The following is a 20,180-nucleotide window of genomic DNA, read 5'->3' as shown; positions in this document are numbered from 1 at the left end:
ATTTGAGCCTCACCCAAGCTTTCAGAGCGTCATTTTAGATGAAGGCCAATTATGGTGCACAGTTAACAAACAAGGTGTAGCAACAGATTGACTGCTATGGGTTACTGTACATTCAGAGACCGGTTCACCAGACGGCTCCACACTAAGGTGTTTTCTACCCTGTCATTTCTCATTCTTGTTTAAGACTTGCAGAGGCTCATCTCCATCACGAAGCTACACAAAAGGAGATCTCCCAATTATCGGAGAGGCTAGCTGAGGAAAGAGCCAGGAGGATGGAGGCAGAGGAGACGCTAAACCTCACAGAGATCCAGAATAAAAGGTATTGGCTCTTTCCATTATTATGTTTGTACACCTTTAGAGGGCTGTCCCAGGGAGTGTTCTGTACCCTTTAAGCCAGTGGAGCCGTAAAATTAGCCCCTTTGCACTTCCGAGATGGGGAAACTCCAAAGCTGACTACCTGCAGGAACGTGATGGTGCAAATGTCATTCTGGCTCATTCCCTAAACTCCTTCCATGCCGGAGAGGTAAGCCGCATGGGGGGGCGGGGTGGTTAGGATTAGCCAGTAGGGGAGGGGGGTGGGGGGAGTTAGCTTTAGCCTGCGGGAATGGAGGGTTAGGCATAGGGGGTGTGGGGTTAGCATACTTACCCCAACCCCTGTTCTAACCATCGGGATGCCACGGTCGGTATTCTGACCGTTGGCATTCCAAACTCCGGCTTATCAACCCCAACCCCCATAGGCAATGTATAGACTTTAATTCCTACCCTTAGATACAGGTTTTGTGACAGCTGTATATGTTTGCTGTGCGTTGTTTATCTGTTATTAGAGCATTTCAGTCGATGGTGAAGGTAAACAGAGTGTGAGTGCAGGGGGGATGCGCCCTTCTATCAGTCCTTGTGTAGACTGAGTGTATCAAGACATAGTAACTAGCATTTCTTTTTCATCCACCAGGGGTCACTGGAGTACTCTTGGGATATGGACGGGTGTTAGCAGGGACAGGCACATTTAAATATTTAAATGTGTAATTCTCCTTCCCCCTCCATACTCCCAAGTGCCTCAGTGTTTTTTGTGCCTTCACCGGGATCGACAATTCCGGACTGAAGCTCCAGCATTTTTGTTTTATTTTTAATTTTTACCTTTTATTTTTTAACCACAGCCCTCCCCAGCTTATTAAGAAGCATGGGTCCGGTTCTGTGTGTGCTGCTACAAGCAGCAAAGGCTTGTCGGCACTTATTCAAGAAGTCCCGCCATAGACCTTCATCAGCAGATGCTGATTTCATCCTTGGCTGAGAGAGCAGGACAGCGCTTACAGAGAGAAGCCCCATCGGTGCTCCGGACTCCAGGAAAGGTACTGAGCGTGCAGTCAGATCACGCTGCCGCCACCCTGTGTGTCACATCTGTATATGGCGGCGGTCAGCTCATGCTGCCGCTGCACTGGAGGTGGGGCAGTTTGTTAACTTTATACCCCACAGGGAACAAGGGCATAGAAGCGCTGCGGCGCTCCCTCCCGCTCCCCACATGTGATATTCTGAGCAGGGACTCCGGTTCAGTGACTGCCCGGCGCCCCTCTCCGCTCCCCACAGCTTCAGTGCAGCCGCGCTGGGTGGCGATGCTGACTATATGCAAGGGCTCCGGTTCAGGGAGGCAACCCACCTGCCCGGCGCCCCTCTTCGCTGCCTAAGATCGCTGAGTGTGGGACACGTTTAGTAGAAAACAGCACTCCCCCTCCCCCCCCAATCCTCACCGCTACACGAGTCAGGCAGGGGATGTTCAGCTCAGCGCTGCTTTGCACCGGCTCCACATGGTCTCCACGGCTTATCGCCGCCGCTCAGGGGGGAAGGGAGATATTATTCCTAGTTCAGGGCTCAAGATAATACACTGCCCTAAGCCCATCACCGCCCCCCACGAGGTGCAGGAGCGCGCTGCAGAGGTCCGCTATGGCCATGTGGGTATATATATTATATCCATCTCCCACTATGATTTATAGCTGTGGGGGGATATATATATATCAAAGCTCCAGTTCAGCTATTTCCCTGATATTAAGCTGTGGCACAGTATTAGCTGGTGTATATTCATGTGTTAGTGATGCTATAACCCTATACTGCGGATGACTGATCATTCTATACTGAGACGACCTAGTCAAGGCGTCGTCTACACAAATACTTCCTCAGCATGCCTTACGGTCATACAATGCCCTAGTTTAGCACAAAGTATTAGTCATCCGGTACAGTTAGTGCTCAATCCAGGACAGTCTCGGTGCACTTGTGCATTCACTTGTCAGTACGGAGGGTGGCGTATTACCCAGCATTGCAGTCGGAATATTTCATTCACGTCCTTTTCAACTATATTTGTTCGCGCTGTAGTCTGGTTTTCATCTACAAATTCATCAGATAGTGCGATTGGCTCCAAAAGACAGAGTATCGCTAATCTAGTGACCCCAAATACAAAACCTACCTTCAAAAGTTCGGAGTCTGGTATTCTAACAAGGACGCAAGTCTCCGCTGTTGGAGAGAGGTAGTCTACATTGCCAACGTCAGGGTCTGTGTTCAGACCAGGTAAAGTTTCTCTCAATAAATGTCCTGGAACTCAGGCCACGTTACTACGCTCTCCACAGGCAGTTCACACAGTCTCAGACTGTTCGAGTTCATTCACACAACGCGACAGCAGTCGCATACATGAACAAATGAAGGACTCGAGGACGCATGGCCATGCGAAAAACGAGCATTAACAGGTAATATTATCGGCAGTGTTCATTCCAGGAGGAAAACTGTAAATCAGGTTTTCTCAGTCGTCAAGATGTTTATCCAGGAAAATGGACTTTACATTCAGAAATATTCCAGCGGTGGGGTTACCCACACGTGCATCTAATGGCATCTCGCCAAAATCATCAGACACTCAAGTTTGTGTTCGCAACAAGCAATGACAGTGGATGCTCTCACTATAGCCAGGTAGTACAGCCTCGTGTATCTAATTTCACCAGGTTCACTGTTTCCTCGGTTGCTATAACTAATCAATAGGCAGTCTACGACCGTCATACTAGTGACGTCTCATTGGCCTCGGAGAGCCTGATTCTCAGATCTCCGCTGTCTACTTGTAGACGATCCGGGGCTGCTTCCAAGACACCCAGATTTTTTACAACAGGGTTAGTTTCTTTACCCCAATTTAGCACTGCTGCGTTTGACGAGGTGGCTGTTGAAACCGCTCTCTTCTGACGAGAGGTTATTCCAGAGTCTGTTATACCAACAATGCTACGTGCTACAAAGCCGGTAACAGCAGCTCATTATCACAGCATTGGGCGAGCTTATATTGGTTGGTGTGAAGCTCGCCAGTTTCGACATCTTCTTTTACGTTATTCCGTCTTCGCTGTTTTTACAGACGGAATTAGATGGAGGACTACGGTTAGCGACACTAAAGGGGCAGATTTCTACTTTGTCAATTTCCTTTCAGCTTTCTTTTGCCAACAGGGCATACGTTCCTACGAGGTGTCCTTACAGTTCAACCTCCGTTTATGCCACCTATAGTACCATAGGTCTTCAGTCTAGTTTTAGATCTATGGTAGTCCTCGCTTTTGAACCTTTACAACAAGTGGATGTTAAGTTTCTCACTTACAAAGCAATATTTCCCCTAGCCTTATCTTCGGCAAGGTGTGTTTCAGAGTTAGGTGCGTTGTCATGCATCCACCGTCACATCAGAACTTCGTGAGAATTCCGCGTTTCTACCAAAGGTAGTATGCTCTCTTTACATAACTTAATCAATCCTAGTTCCTGTTTCTCACAACATTCAGTAACTCCAGTTACTTTGAAGGTTTTTGGTGCGCTTCATATGTATATAGCACGAACATCAACAGTACGTAAAACCGATACATTGTTGTTCTCTATAATGCAGTCAAGGTAGATTGGCCAGCTACCAAACAGAGGTTGGCCACATGGATTAAGCTGACCATTCGTCAAGCTTACTTTCATACTAGTTATAACCACCTGTATGTATTTCAGCACATTCCACACGTTCTGTGGGAACGTCATGGACAGCAGGTCGTGGGGCTTCCACACCATAACTTTGCAGTGCGGTTACATGGTGGTCAGTGCACACGTTGTGCGCTTTTACAAGTTTGATTAGTTTGCGGCTTCAGCATCTAGCTTTGACCGTCTAGTGTTACAGGTGCCAATCAGCTCTCCCGCCCAAGGGGGAAACTTTGGTATGGCCCAAGAGTACTCCAGTGACCCCTAGTGGATGAAAAAGAAAATAGGATTTTGGTACTTACCAGATAAATCCTTTTCTTTGAGTCCACAGGGGTGACTGGACGCCCATCCAGAGCAGTTTCACCTGTCTTGTGGTAAGTTTGGTGGATCTTATGGTAACACATTCTCACCGACTTGTTCAGATATTAAGGTGATTGTTGGCTATTGTCGTGTCATCTTCCTAGTTGTTATATATGATTCTCCATTGTTCATCCTCTCTTTCACTCCTATTTGGCTCAGCAAAAAAACACTGAGGCACTTGGGAGTATGGAGGGGGAAGGAGGGTAACACTTTTAAATATTTAAATGTGCCTATCCCGGCTAATGCCCATCCATATCCCAAGAGTACTCCAGTGCCCCCTATGGATTCAAAGAAATGGATTTATCTGGTAAGTACCAAAATCCTATTTTCTCCAGTAGGGTCCACAGGTTTATCCACAGGATAACATTGTGATATGATGAAGCGCCAGCGGATTTGCACCAGTCGGTCAAAGCTTTTCGGCCTCTCAGCATGCAACGGGCCCGTCCATATATCCCCGCCTCCTGGCTCAGACAAACCAGTTTTTAGTTTGGTGCGACAGGAGCCGGACCATGGTCAGCGAGCTGCTGGTTTTAGCTTTCTTATTTTATTTTTATAGTCATATTATTTTTTGAGTGATCTTTCTAAACAGCGTCTTATACGTACCTTAAAAAGAGTCGCTCCAACAACTATCCGCCGGGCCACGACAACGCTTACCCACGAGTACAGTGCTGTTTCGGCGGGCGTCTGTGTTGGATCAAATTAGCAGGTCCAGCAGACGTTACCAGGCTGTGGCCGGAGCACGGGGAGAAGGTAAGGCATCGGTTCCGCTTAGAGGGGGAATACGGACACAGCCTCACTGCTTTGGGAGGAGACTACCAAACAGTCGCTGACGCGGCTGCCACCTCGGGTGCACCAGCGCTAGCCCTTACGGATCATAGGGTCCAGGAGTAGTATGAGGCCGCGATCCCTAGGGTTGATGTCAGCAGTGGGTAGTCAGACGCTCTCCTGGTCGCCCCTCCCCTCAGTTCATGACCAGTTTCCTCTGAGTCTCCCGCCATGAACTGTTTTCCTGCTTCCATCCGAGATGCTGTGTACTAAGGGACCCAGTTGCAGCATAGGCGGTTGTGTGACTGGTGCATCAGTGTTCACTTGGGCGCCTGTGTTCACTATAGGTTCATGGAGCTGTGGTGTACACTAATAGCATCTGGATCCACTCAACGTTCGCAAACGTATTGATCGGTCCTGGAAGCGAGGTAAGTCTCCCTGTATCCCACTCTACTGAGTACAGGTTATACAGCACTAAGTCTCTAGCTACCTTTTGAGTATGAATAGTTGGATAAGTGCGTAATGCATATGAGTCTGATATTACTGTGGTTTCTTTTGCTATGCATCTAAATACAGTTAAAACTTTTATAAAGTAATGCAGTAATATGTTTCTCCTACATATTGAAATGTATCTGTAGTTGATTATGTGCTCATATTGCTTTTTATACTAATGTTTAACATGTGACTGACTGCTAGTGTGATTGCTGACTTTACTATAATTCTGTCAGTTTTTTTTCTAGCTATTCCGATCCTCAATGCTGGTTTATAGCAGGGTAGGGTCAGGTTGTATGTCACTTTAACGAGTCTTAAAGTGATTACAGTCACAAATTGTGTAGTACACTGTGTAAGTGTTGATTATTTATCATGTCTAAGAGCAGCAAAGGTGAGGAAGATAACTCACAGCAACACCAACACTCATATCATGTTTGTCTTGCAAAGCTGGGTTAACCTCTCAGGATCTGGTTTAAGATGGTTTGTGTGCAAATTGTTTTAGCTGTCACCAAGGTCTCTTGAATAGTACAAGGCAGATACAGGTGCAACTTGATCCCCTTTGGGCTATGTTTGCACAAACATCCAGTATAGCTGAGCGGATAATTCCAAATTCTGTACCAGGAAGAGATTACACCATTAGCCCTTACATGCAGCTTCCCACCTGCGGTTTATCACTTCCAGCAGCAGCCTATCAAAAGAAACGGGCTGAAAAGCCAGTGGTAAGTAAATCTACATCTTCACAGTCTACACATGTTTCAGATGAGGATTCATCGGAGGATGAAGACTCATTAAGCTTTGGTTCTGCATACGAAGAGGAGGAGAGGTAGGCCTTAGCTCAGTGGACATAGCTGAGTTAATTAAGGCAATGAAAGCCATTCTATCCTTAGAAGTGTTGGAGGTCGACCTCCTTTAGCCTCAGCCTTCTCTGAGAGGACTCCAACAACAGCCTGTCTTTTGTATTCAGAATCACCTGTGGACAGAATTTTAAGTGCCGTGCAGTTAGCTGGAGAAATCAAATGATCACACACAGAACCTGGTGTAGTCAATAGAGTTCTGCTTTATTGTTTCTTACATACACATATTTATACTTGTTCAGAAAGGCTCAGAGGAGTTTACAGTTTATCCTCAGGGTTGTGTCCTCTTTCTGATAACGGTCTTGTTCTTTTTTTTTTTTTTGCTCTATCTCTCAGACATGGCTTACCCACAAGTTCCTCTTTTTTGCTAACTGAACATTTCATCATTCTATACTTTTCCTTCTCCCCAGCATATTTAAGCATATCATATATTAATGCTAAAATAAGCTTATAATCTATTGAATATAACAAAATGGAGTAACATTGGCTTATTGCAGAATCACACTAATGCTTGCCCATCTACCTTCCTCAGAATTATCAGCAGAGCCTGTGTTAAAATCCAAGGCACCTGTGTTTAAACGTCGCAAAACAGTTAAGACTGAGTTTCCTGGGTCAGATCAGCTGACTGAAATCATGGATGAGGCTTGGGCTACGCCCAGTAAAAAGTTTAGAATTCCTAGGAAATGTAATTCCAATTATCCTCTTCCGGCTGCGGACTGTTTAAAGAGGGAGGTAGCCCCCAAAGTAGATACGCATGTTATTCGATTAGTGCAAAAATCTACATTACCTCTGCCTTCAACATCATTAAATGATGTCACGGATAGGAGAGTTGATGGTTTTTAAAAACCATTTTTTCCCTGTCTGGGGCAGTCATTCGAACAGCCATGGCTTCAGCTTGGATGGCAAAAGCAGTGGCTGCCTGGGCTGATGCATTGGAAGGAGATCTTTCAATGGCATCTAGAAAGCAAAGATCTCATATAGCTCATATAAAACAGGCTGCAATGTTCTTGGAAGAAGCAGCTTTGGATATGGGTACAATTGCCTCCAGGGCATCCGCTTCAACAGTAGCCGCTGGCAGAGTAGTTTGGCTACGTACATGGAAAGCTGAATCAGAATCTAAGAAGGTTTTGGAGTCTCTACCTTTCTCTGGAGATATTCTTTTTGGTAAAAAATTGACAGATATTTTGGAGTCAGTAGCAGACTCCAAGAAAGTAAGCTAAAGGGAAAAGTGATGACAAACGGCCCCAATACAACAAGTCGGGTAAAAAGCATTGGGCTACCAGAGGACCTGTTGGTAAAACAGAAAACAAGTGTGACAGGACGGTCCCGTACGAAAGCACTCGCCGTTTTCGCGTCCCGTCTCCTGCGCACATATTGGAAGGTTGGGTCACACGAGGCCTGACCACATAGGGGATTCCCGCTTACCGTCAGTAACCACCTGCTACTGACTCCACCCACTGCGCTGTGTGCGGGTTTATGCTGCCACCACCAAACTCCTAACCTGCCATGGCGTTTGGAACCACGGTTCTGCTCTGTATGTGCCGACGCACTGCCTTACCACACCTGTGTGGTGCTGACGAATCCCCACTAGCCACTTGCTAGGCCTCTACCGGTAGCTGGCGGAAGGCGGAACTTGGAGACGTTAGGTGCTTCCCTGGAGAGCCGGAGGACGGGCTATGTTTGGCATAACCCTGTAGGTCACAAGATGAAGCAATCTTCTTGAGGCAGATGTTTATTTGCTCAATAATAGCTTTAAAAAAGACTCATCCCTATTGCTAGGGGCAACAGCATACAGCAAGATGTTCCAGCAGAATAAGATGGTACAATTACAAATCTGGAGGCACGCAGGCCTCCTTTTTATGTCAAATTTCCACACAGTACCACAGGGGGGTAAGCCCTCCCTGTCTTCTCCAACCAATCAGGATAACTTAGAAAATACAAGTAAATAAATTACATTTCAAAAGGAGATAAGTGCAATAAAACAATATCCTCCTTCCTGTGACACAGACAATGTTTGGTATCAGATTAACATTCACTATTGATAAATTTATCACATAGCTTCAAAATACAAATGTTTCTGTCTCATTCACATCTCCAGGCAAACCCAGTGTTTGAGATTACAACAGGAAAGGCTACAATACAAACAAACAGTCTTCCTTCCTGCATCTGCCATTCAGGGTTCGTATATCAATTAAATCAGGTACATGAAACAGGTTCCAAGCCCATAGACTCCGTGATTAGCATCTTTACACATCAAAAGGTTTTGTCATTCACACCTCTCTGCTAGGACAGGGCCATTAGCATGCCACTTCCTACTGACAGGAGATGATTATTCAGACATTGATAAGAGTAAGTGCATTTTCCCCTTTAAAATACAGGTGACCATATCTTGAATATAAAATAAATACAGTTAAACATGCATTCCTGCAATTGTGCACAGAGCACTACATATGACATGTTAAGACATCATTAAACAAACTTTGAAACAGTCCGCGCCCAGCTCTGTAAGTACGTTTAACAGTGACGCCAAGCGCCCATTGTCCCTTAATATGGCGCCGGGCACGAGGGTTAACCCCTTCAGTGCCGCAGCGGCCATTATTGCCCACGTGGGCTGGGGGTCTCTCCGGCCACACTCCCCCCCCCCCCCCCCCCCATTCAAGCGGGTCAACCAGGGACCCATGTCCCAACGATTTGGTCCCTGGTCCCGCAGTCTGTTGGGTTGAAGGTGACGCTACCTGGGGGGCGTAGGCTCCGGCCTAGACAGTTCATCCATAGTGTAGTGGGCCTCTCTTTGTGGGGGCACAATGTTCAAATAGTCCACCTGAAGTCCAAGTTCAAGGCTCCACCACAAAAGTCTGTCCAATTTCCCCAAGGTAGGTTGCAGCCACCTAACAGGTGGGTGGTAAGTCATCACGGTGGGGGGCCAGTTACACACAAGTGCCACCCACGGTGTCCAAATTGTGGCATACCCCACCTCCCACAATAGCAGTATACTGCTCAAACAGGCCACAGGTTGCTCCTGCCCATATGGCTCTTTCTGGCTCGGTACTGCCCCCAGTCCGTGCAGTGGCGCAGTAGTTCGTAACACACAGTCCTGGTCAAGAATGTGCGCCATCAGCACTGGAGCGGGTACCAGAGCCTCCTTCAATGACTGGAATGCCAACTCGCAAGCAGGTGCAAAGTCCACCGACTTGGGAATGCCCTTCCTAGCCATCTCTTTCAAGGGGTTCACTACAGGACTAAAGTCAATGACAATGTGTCCGTAGGGCCTTACAGGTCCTAAGGTCAGTACCTGTCTGGGTGATGTGGGTCGGGGACAGCCTCTGGTTGCCTCCACCCCCTCTGGTTTGGGCCTACCCCTGTCTCCTCCCACATGGTGCCCCAGGCACTGCACCTCCGTCATACCTATCTGGCAACTGTCTGCCCTAACTGTCAGACCTGCCCTCCAATCCTCCTCCGTCGACCTATGACTCGGGAAACCTACCCTGTCACCTAGGCCTACTCTTTCCTCCTCGTCCGCTATCTGTGCCACAGTGATGGCGGCCAGACCACCAGCCTCTGGATCCTGTGTGGCATCCACTACAGGGAGGCTGCGTGTCTTCCCCGATCTACTGCGCACAGGCAGGGGACCTGCTATGTCCACAGCAACTTGCTGCAAGGGTTCTCCTATGGGCAGAGGCCCAAAGACAACACAACCGCTGGAGTACCCCAGCTGCCAACGCATGGCACCAGCCTTACAGTTGGTCTGGGCGTCATCCGTCATTCCAGACCAGGGTAAGCTCTGTGTCAGGCACTTCAGGGTACGGTCTGTCTCCGGGTTAGTGTCCAAAGGGGTTTCGCTGGCAACCGACACCGGTTGCGCAGGAACGTTCCCTGGGGGGACCAGTTGGACACATTCCCTATCTGGTCTATTCCCTCCCACTTTCCTGGCTACCCTGTACCTTAACCCTTCCCGCCAGGTCAAACTTCCTGCCCCAACCCGGTCAAGGCCGCTGCCAGAGTGGCGCCTCATGCCTTTCAGGGATGGATCAGAGGGTTGAGCCTCCCTAAACTCCTGCCTGCGGCCCTCAATCTCTCCTAAATTGGGACACACTACAGGGGGATCTAGGTGGGGACTACTAGGGTCAGTCTGGTAGGGGTCAGTCATGGAAAAGTCATTGTGGTTTCTCATACTCACCGCCGGAGTTGGCAAACCACTTGGGTCAGGAGCATCATTGGGCACCCCCACAGGATCAAACGAGCTGGACCCAACATCCTCTGCGTTGCTAGTGGACGTAGGCATACCAGAGGCAAAAGGCATGCGGGGTCGATGTGCTGATCTAGCCGCTGTAATCTTTTCCTCTGGGCTGGTTGAAGCTGTGGTTGGCTGTGCTGGCAGTTGTCTAGCAGCTGTAGTCTTTTCCTCTGGGCTGGGCTGTGCTGGAGCAGCTGATGTCAACGGTGGTTGTGGAACTTGACTCCGTGGAATGGCGCCAACATACGTAGTGACAATCCCACCCACAGATCATTTCCTAGGACCACATCAGTTGGGAGACCAGCCATGACGGCAACGTCTCGCAACTCTGGTCCAGCTCCCCAGTCCAGGTAGACTCTTGCCATGGGAACCGCTTTCTCCATTCCATCTGCCAGGGTGACCTTGGCAGTGCGACCCTGCAATACTGCAGCAGGATCTATAAGGTGGGGGCTCACCACAGTGATTGAGGCCCCAGAGTCTCTTAGGCCTTCCCCCTGCAGGGGTCCCACGTGGACCGGCTGCAGGTGCCTCCACATGTTGTGTAGGGGCTGTTTGGCCATGCAGGTGACTCTCCGCAGAGTGCACCTGTCTCTTGCCACACTCCATCGGACTGACTGGAGGGGGAACAGTCTCTGTAGGCTCATCTCCTCTCGTCAAACAAGCGATCCGGGCTCCAGCACTCAGATTTGGGGCACGAGTCTGGGGTGCTTGGGATGCAGGACAGTTCATCCTCAGATGTCCGATTTTCCCACAGCCGTAGCACTTCTTCTCCAGTCGTGGCACCGATGATCTCTGATCAGTTGCAGGGACGCTGCGGTGCGGTTGCTGGCCAAGAGCACCCGGGTTGGAAGATGCTTGTCTTTGGGGGTGATGAGCTGAAGAGGGGGGTTCCCTTGGTGGTACAGTCTTTTGGAGCTGGCTGCTGGCTGGGCGCTCCTGGCCCTGTGGGCGAATTGCCACATACTTGTCTGCTAACTGAGCAGCCATTTTTAAGCTGGGTGGCTCCCGATCTAGCACCCACTCCTTCACTTCTGGGGCGCACCTGCGGTAGAACTGCTCCCTGCAGATCAGGTCGATCAGTACGTCCCATGTAGTGGCTTCAGAATCCTTCACCCACTTCACCACGTACTGCCGCAGCTGGGTGGCAAACTGCCCATGGGTGCTGCTAGGATTCTTGGGCAAGTCTCTGAACTTCTTCCTGTAAGACTCTGGAGTGATGAAGAATCACTGGAGGAGGGCCTTCACGACTTAGTCGTAATCACCACAGTCCTCCGTGGCCACTCCTCGATAGGCCTCCAATGCCTCTCCATGCAGAGTGGGCACAAGGTGTCTCACCCACTCCGACTTGGGTAGATCGTGTAGTTTACAAGTCCTTTCAAAAACTTGCAAATGTCCATCAATGTCCCCATCACTGTCTGCAAACTTGGCAAACTGAATGTGTACAACAGCTGACAACGGCTCCCGGGGTACCACAGCCTGTGGTTCCCGCTCATCACGCCACATCTGGATGATGATCAAGCGCTCTTGCTCCGTTGCCCTTTCCCCCAATTCCGCTAGCCGATCTGCTAGAGTATCCGGGCCGCCCCCCCTGGGACATTGGGATCCTGGCCCTGCTAGAGACTGCTGTGAGAGAGGGCGGGGCTTGTGGGTCTCACCGGTTCCTTACGAAGGTCCACTGTTGGGCCGTCCTCTGCGATGCTGACGCCGTCAGTGCTTTCCACCTCCGCCCGATGGGACTCCTCAACGCTCATGAGCGACGCTTTCATGACGCTTCTGGACGCGTTGAAAGGGATATCCACACCCTTCTCCTCTTGTGCGTTCTCCTGCGCTGCAGTTACTCCTCTCCTGAGTAACTCGGCTTCTCCAATCGAGTGACCAAAAAGCCACCTGGGATTATCCCACCACTATGCCACCATTTTTTGTGACAGGACGGTCCCGTACGAAAGCACTTGCCGCTTTCGCGTCCTGTCTCCTGCGCACAGATTGGAAGGTTAGGTCACACGAGGCCTGACCACATAGGGGATTCCCGCTTACCGTCAGTAACCGCCTGTTACTGACTCCACCCACTGCGCCGTGGGCGGGTTTATGCTGCCACCACCAAACTCCTAACCTGCCGTGGCGTTTGGAACCACGGTTCTGCTCTGTATGTGCCGACGCACTGCCTTACCACACCTGTGTGGTGTTGACGAATCCCCACTAGCCACTTGCTAGGCCTCTACCGGTAGCTGGCGGAAGGCGGAACTTGGAGACGTTAGGTGCTTCCCTGGAGAGCCGGAGGACGGGCTATGTTTGGCATAACCCTGTAGGTCACAAGATGAAGCAATCTTCTTGAGGCAGATGTTTATTTGCTCAATAATAGCCTTAAAAAAGACTCATCCCTATTGCTAGGGGCAACAGCATACAGCAAGATGTTCCAGCAGAATAAGATGGTACAATTACAAATCTGGAGGCACGCAGGCCTCCTTTTTATGTCAAATTTCCACACAGTACCACAGGGGGGTAAGCCCTCCCTGTCTTCTCCAACCAATCAGGATAACTTAGAAAATACAAGTAAATAAATTACATTTCAAAAGGAGATAAGTGCAATAAAACAATATCCTCCTTCCTGTGACACAGACAATGTTTGGTATCAGATTAACATTCACTATTGATAAATTTATCACATAGCTTCAAAATACAAATGTTTCTGTCTCATTCACATCTCCAGGCAAACCCAGTGTTTGAGATTACAACAGGAAAGGCTACAATACAAACAAACAGTCTTCCTTCCTGCATCTGCCATTCAGGGTTCGTATATCAATTAAATCAGGTACATGAAACAGGTTCCAAGCCCATAGACCCCGTGATTAGCATCTTTACACATCAAAAGGTTTTGTCATTCACACCTCTCTGCTAGGACAGGGCCATTAGCATGCCACTTCCTACTGACAGGAGATGATTATTCAGACATTGATAAGAGTAAGTGCATTTTCCCCTTTAAAATACAGATGACCACATCTTGAATATAAAATAAATACAGTTAAACATGCATTCCTGCAATTGTGCACAGAGCACTACATATGACATGTTAAGACACATCATTAAACAAACTTTGAAACAGTCCGCGCCCAGCGCCGTAAGTACGTTTAACAGTGACGCCAAGCGCCCATTGTCCCTTAATATGGCGCCGGGCACGAGGGTTAACCCCTTCAGTGCCGCAGCGGCCATTGTCCACGTGGGCTGGGGGTCTCTCCGGCCACAACAAGCTATCAGCCTGATGGTGCGTGCCTCCACTTGGGGCATTCCAGGGTGGGGGGCAGACTTCTTTAGTTTGCTCAGATCTGGCAGCAGTCTACAACGGGTGCAGTATGGCTGACCGGTGGTCAGGAGACAGCCAATCAGCATACCGACGCCGGGATCCCGTCGGGGAGGGGCGATTGCAGCAAGCCCCTTGCGGGCTCGGTATTCTATTCCCACTCTATGGGATATCCAGGATGCTTACCTACATGTTCCTATAGCACTGTCCCATCAGTGCTATCTCAGGTTCGCTATCCTCCAACAGCATTTTCAGTTCCAGGCCCTACCTTTAGGCTTAGCCGCAGCCCCCAGAGTATTTATCAAAATTATGGTGGCTGCGACAGTGGACGGCAGACTCCGATTCCAAAAGGGGTGTTGAAAACCTTCCTTTCACAGGGAAGGCTCTCTTTGGGGAGGAATTAAATAATTGATTTTCGCAGGCAACTGCCGGTAAATCCACCTATATGCTGTCTGCTTCCCCACCGGCCAGACGTGTCTATCCCGGCCCCTCTCCAATCCTTTCTTGTAGCCAGATTTAGGGGCAGAGCTAGAGGTGCTTTCAACGCAGCTCGAGGCAACTGAGGTAGAGCATGCAGACCGGCGGCTGCTGGACCCCTGAAACAAAGTTCAGGCTCTGCCTCTACCAAGCCCTCCACGTGACGGTTGGCCCCTACCTCATGGAGAAGTTTAGGTAGGTGCTCGCCTCAAGTGTTTCAGCCATATTTGGTTGGAATCCTGCCGGGATCCTTGGGTGAGAGACCTTGTGTCCCAAGGATACCGGTTGGAGTTTCAACAGCTCCCTCTCACAGATTCTTCAGGTCAGGCTTACCAGCTTGACCTGTTTCCAAGGTTACCTTGCTAGAGGCCATCCAACGACTGCAACAAATGCAGGTCATTGTTCCAGTTCCCCCTCTACTCAGAAACAAGGGCTTTTAGTCCAGCCTGTTCATAGTACCAAAACCGGACAGTTCGGCCCGGCCAATCTTGAACCTCAAATCTCTGTACCCATACCTTCGTGTATTCAAATTCCAGATGGAATCCCTCAGAGCGATGATTTCAGGCCTGAAAGAGGGGAATTTCTGGTATCCCTGGATATCAAAGATGCGTACCTTCACATCCCAATATGGCCGCCTCATCAGGATGACCTCAGGTTTGCACTAAAGGAAGATCACTTCCATTTCCGGGACCTACCCTTTGGCCTCTCCACGGCACCATGGGTGTTCACGAAGGTAGTGGCGGAGATGATGCTACAACTCTGCGTGAAGGGTGTGAATATCGTTCTGTACTTGGACGATCTTCTCACAAAGGCTGTATCCGAAGCTCGGTTGTTGGACAGCATCGCCCTGACTACACGGCTTCTGACGGATCACGTGTGGATTCTAAATCTACAGATATCACACCTCGTGCCATCACAGAGACTACAGTTCTTGGGGATGATCCTGGACACAGTGTCTCAGAAGGTGTTCCTTCCTATGTACAAGGCCTTGACAATTCAATCAATGGTGCGCTCCATTCTGAAACCTCAGAAAATCTCGGTACATCTCTGCATCCGACTGTTGGGGAAGATGGTAGCCTCGTACGAGGCGATACAGTACGGAAGATTCCATGCCCGTCCTTTACAGTGGGATCTGCAGAAGAAATGGTCGGGCTCACACCTGCACATGCACCAACGGATTTCCCTGTTACCAAGAGCACGGATTTCGCTGCAATGGTGGTTACAGATCTCCCACCTGGTAGAGGGTCGGCACTTCGGAATTCAGACTTGGTTCTATTAACAACAGATGCCAGCCTCCGCAGCTGGGGTGCTGTGACCCAGGGTGCTCAGTTTCAGGGACGGTGGTCACCTCAAGAGGCCTCTCTTCCCATAAACATTCTGGAACTCAGAGCCATTTAAAATGGCCTGCTACAAGCCTCTGCTCTCCTCTAGCATCAGGCCATACAGGTCCAGTCGTACAATGCCACGGCAGTGGTGTACATAAACAGGGAGGGGAAAAAGCAGGGCCTCAATGCGTGAGGTGTCCAGCATACTCCTCTGGGCAACGCAATGCCGTGTCGGCCATATTCATCCTGGGTGTGGACAATTGGGAAGCAGACTTCCACAGCAGACATGATCTACACCCGGGGAGTGGACAGGTGTTTCAGCTGTTGGTTCAACGGTGGGGCTGCACACTAATCGACATGATGGCTTCTTGACTCAACAAGAAGCTGCTTCGGCACTGCTCCAGGACAAGGGATCCAGAGGCTGCAGCAGTGGACGCCCTATCGCCACTGTGGACATACCAGTTCGTCTATCTGTTCCCTCCGATTCCCCTGATTCCCTGGGTCTTAAAAAGACTAAAAGGGAAAGCGTGCAGGCAATTCTCATTGCTCCGGATTGGCCTTGCTGGGCCTGGTATCCGGACCTCCTGGCCATGTCCCTTGAAGAACCCGGGCCTCTGCTGCTCCAAATGGATCTTCTCCTGCAAGGTCCATTCATCTATCCAGACTTACAGCGCCTACGTTTGACGGCATGGCGGTTGAAAGGGAGATTTTACCCCGTAAAGGACTTCCCGCCAAGGTTATCTCAACTATGGTCCAGGCTCGGAAGGTGGTCACATCTAGGCATTACCACCGCATCTGGAAGAAATACTGTATGTCTCCTGGTGTGAAGGTCGACAGTACTCCACTGGGGAATATCATCTGGGTAGGTTCTTGCTTTTCCTGCAAGCTGGCGTGTATATGGGCCTTCGTTTAGGCTCCATTAAGGTTCAATTATCTGCCCTGTCTATCTTCTTCCTGAAATTGTTGGCTGTGATCCCAGAAGCCCAGACATTCCTAAAGGGCGTCCTTCGTATTCAACCACCTTTTGTTCCTCCCACAGCACCGTGGGATCTCAATTTGGCTCTTACTTTTCTCCAATCAGACTGGTTTGAACCTTTACACCAGGTAGACTTGAAGTATTTGATTTGGAAGACTGTTGTGTTGTTGGCCTTGGCCTCAGCCTGGCGGGTCTAGGAATTGGGGGCCTTATCCTGTAAGTGCCCTTACCTGGTGTTTCACGAGGATAGAGCATTTCACATCAACCAGTCGATCGTGGTTCCTGTGTTGTCTGACATGTTGGCTTCTTCAAAATCCTTGAACGTTGTTCGAGCTTTGAAGATTTGTGTCGAGAACTGCTCGTCACCGGAAATCTGATTCCCTTTTTGTTCTCTATGACGCTACGAAGATTGTATGTCCTGCTTCGAAACAGTCCATTGCTTGTTGGATTCGTCTGTCAATCCAACAGGCTTACTCTTCGGCAGCTTTGCCGCTGTCGAGTTCTATTCGGGCCCACTCCACAAGGTCAGTGGGTTCTTCCTGGGCGGCTGACCCTGGTGTCTCTGCTTTGCAGATATGCCAAGTGGCTACTTGGTCGGGTTCGAACACTTTTGTGAAGTTTTACAAGTTTGATAACTTGGCTTCCGAGGACCTTCAGTTTGGTCGCTTGGTTGGTCTCAGCACTCTCCCATCCATTCTGGGAGCTTTGGGACATCCCCATGGTAACTCTTACCATCCCAGTATTCCCTAGGCCCTGAAAGAAAATAGGAATTTAATACCGATCCGGTAATTCCTTTTCTCCTAGTCCGTAGGGGATACTGGGCACCCGCCTCTGTGCTTCGCCTTTTCCTGCAAGAGTTGTTCTTGTGTGTTACTGTTTGGGTCTGCTGTTGCTGTCCCCAGTTTCAGTTGTGTATTGTGCTGCTATCCTCTTGTTATGTTGTATGCTGGTTCGTATCTCACCACTTTTTCTTATCTGTTTTCCTCCTCTCAAAGTATGTCTGTCTCCTCGGGCACAGTTTTCCTAGATTGAGTCTGCAGGAGGGGCATAGAGGGGAGGAGCCAGCATACACTGAAGAATTTTTAAAGTGCCATGGCTCCAATGGACCCCACCTATACCCCATGGTAACACTTACCATCCCAGAATCCCCTACGGGCTAGGAGAAAAGGAATTACCGGTAGGTATTAAATTCCTATTCTTACAAATATTAAGGGTAATCTATATTTTGCACTTGGAAAATGCTACCAGTAAAGTCGATGGACCATGACCCTTATCCGAGGCTGGTATAGATATCCTCTCCTTGTGTCTGTCTGTTTTAGGCTGGAAACAAAATCGTCTTCCAGAGACTACGAGTTCTCTCTCCAGATGGAATCAGACGATGAACGGGAAGCCCTAATTATCGATCCTACTCAGAATATTGTGATGCAGAAAGTAAGTGGGGCTGGAGTTCTGTATTACCCTGGTCATAGACCTGTAGCTGTTTATATAGATATCAGAAATGTACATTAATTCCATGTTAATACCCATCTCTGATGTTTTAAGATATGCACATGTGCAAGAGCCGGCACATGCTCCAAAAGCCGAAACGTGTTGACATGCTGCCGATGTTTGGGGGCAACATCAGGCAGTGTTGCAGAAAAGCCAGTGGCTGCTTCAGATCACAGCGTCTTTTTATTTAAGATGTCTGCTGTGGCTTTTGCATCATTGCGCACAAAGACGTAGCGGCGATGCCATTAGCGACCACCTCTGAATCAGTCTTTCTGTTAGGTAACATTTACATGGCTTAATCTGTGTATTTTTAGGTCAAGGGTGGAACCCTTTCCTTCCGGAGGTGGCTGCGCGGTCGGAGCCTGTATTGCTCGAAGCTACTGACCTCCAAATCGAAAACGCGCTACCTGTTCCTCACCTACCTGCTGGGAGTACACATTCTTATACTTATGTGCCTGACGGGAGGGATCTAGCACTGAAGAGTACATATACTGTAGCGGCTTCTCTTATTGTCTACTCGTCTCTATCCATACTCGCCAGTATTAGGCATCTGGAAGACACAGGAGGACAACATGGAGTAATGTGACACTACTGACTCATACAGACTGGGCGAGAAGCAGAGAAGAAGGGCATGCTGGGACATTGCATAGAATACCTACTCCAATAACCATAGACCCTTCTAGATAATCGCTCCATTAACTGCATTGCTCACCCTGCGTATATTGCTGCTGTTACGCCTCACACGTGTATGTGTGTGTATATATATATATATATATATATATATATATATATTTCTCACTGCTGTGTGTAAGCTATACTGTATATTTTGATTGACCTACAAAAGATGATATATTATATTTGCTAAAAGAAAAATGGTTCTCATTGTATATAATTTGCTGCTTCCAAATGATCTACTGATAATTAAGACTTGAATTGGTGTAAACGGAGTTTCTTTTCTATAAATATATTTTATCAGTTTGAATCCGAGTGTTTGGGACTGTTCTCAGCTTTTCGCTGTGTGCGGCCGTTTCAAGTGCAATAAATGAACACGATACTGATTTATTGAGTTAAAAACAATTGTGATGATTTTATGGTATATTTTAAATATACACTCACATGTTATGGAGTAAGGGATAGATGTATCAAAGCTGGGAGAGAGATAAAGTACCGACCAATCCGCTTCTACCTGTCATTTTTCAAACACAGACTGTAACATGACAGAAGCTGATTGGTCGGTACTTTATCTCTCTATGGGCGGGATGTACTAAGGGAATAATGTGGTAAAACCCCTGTTTTGGGGGGTTTTACAGCATTTTCAAATGTACTAAGACCCGGCCACCGGGTATTCGCCGCCCAGGGTATCTCCTTCTCTGGATGTCGATACCCTATAGAAGCCTATGGGCTTCTTATCGCCGGCCGCCGCAACCTGCCGCAGATGCCAACCCCCCTTTACCCCGGCATACCTTCCTCCAGGAAGCCTGGAACCGGAAGGTAATCTCCTCCCCCTAGCAACGCAGCCAGAGGTCCTTCCTGGTGCAGGAGGAGGAGGCGGCGCCAGGGACAGCCTGCTGCCTGCTTCCCAGCATGCAGGCAGTGTGGAGACCCCTTGGAGGTGACGTGGGGGGCCTCCGTCACCGCATTGCGAGGTTGATCGCATATGTTAGTACATGTGCTATCAACATCGCGGCGATGTATGTTGCTACATCCCGCCCTATGTGTGCAAGTGCTAAGAGCTTAGGAAATGAAATCCCAGAACTAATAGCCACAATATCCAGATCATTCTGGTCATGACTGGGACATACAATACCGGGAAATTCTTTATTTATGAAGAACAGAGTGTGAAGAATTGGAGGACGGGTAGCAATGTATGTGAAAAAATGCATCAATTCGTCCTTAATACATAGTATTGAAGAAAATTCTGAGGACCTTTTGGCTAACCCTAATAGAAGCAGGGGAG

General features: G+C 48.8%; 1 protein-coding gene across 6 annotated transcripts in view; it reads left to right on the top strand.

Moving 5' to 3' along the window:
- The window catches only part of LOC134970257 (golgin subfamily B member 1-like), a 375,865-nt gene extending 356,565 nt beyond the window's left edge, over positions 1 to 19,300 (top strand). For all 6 annotated transcript variants that reach the window (XM_063946251.1, XM_063946249.1, XM_063946248.1 and 3 more), the window contains 3 exons: positions 185 to 319; positions 18,055 to 18,166; positions 18,538 to 19,300. In XM_063946251.1, coding sequence (XP_063802321.1) covers positions 185 to 319; positions 18,055 to 18,166; positions 18,538 to 18,696 — 406 coding nt within the window. In that variant the 3' untranslated portion in view covers positions 18,697 to 19,300. The remainder of the gene's footprint in view (positions 1 to 184; positions 320 to 18,054; positions 18,167 to 18,537) is intronic.
- Positions 19,301 to 20,180: the final 880 nt, after the last annotated feature.

Source organism: Pseudophryne corroboree, chromosome 11 (assembly GCF_028390025.1).
Source record: "Pseudophryne corroboree isolate aPseCor3 chromosome 11, aPseCor3.hap2, whole genome shotgun sequence".
NCBI classification, from domain to species: domain Eukaryota; kingdom Metazoa; phylum Chordata; class Amphibia; order Anura; family Myobatrachidae; genus Pseudophryne; species Pseudophryne corroboree.
Note: the sequence above shows the minus strand (reverse complement) of the source record. Positions and strands in the feature narration are given on the sequence as shown.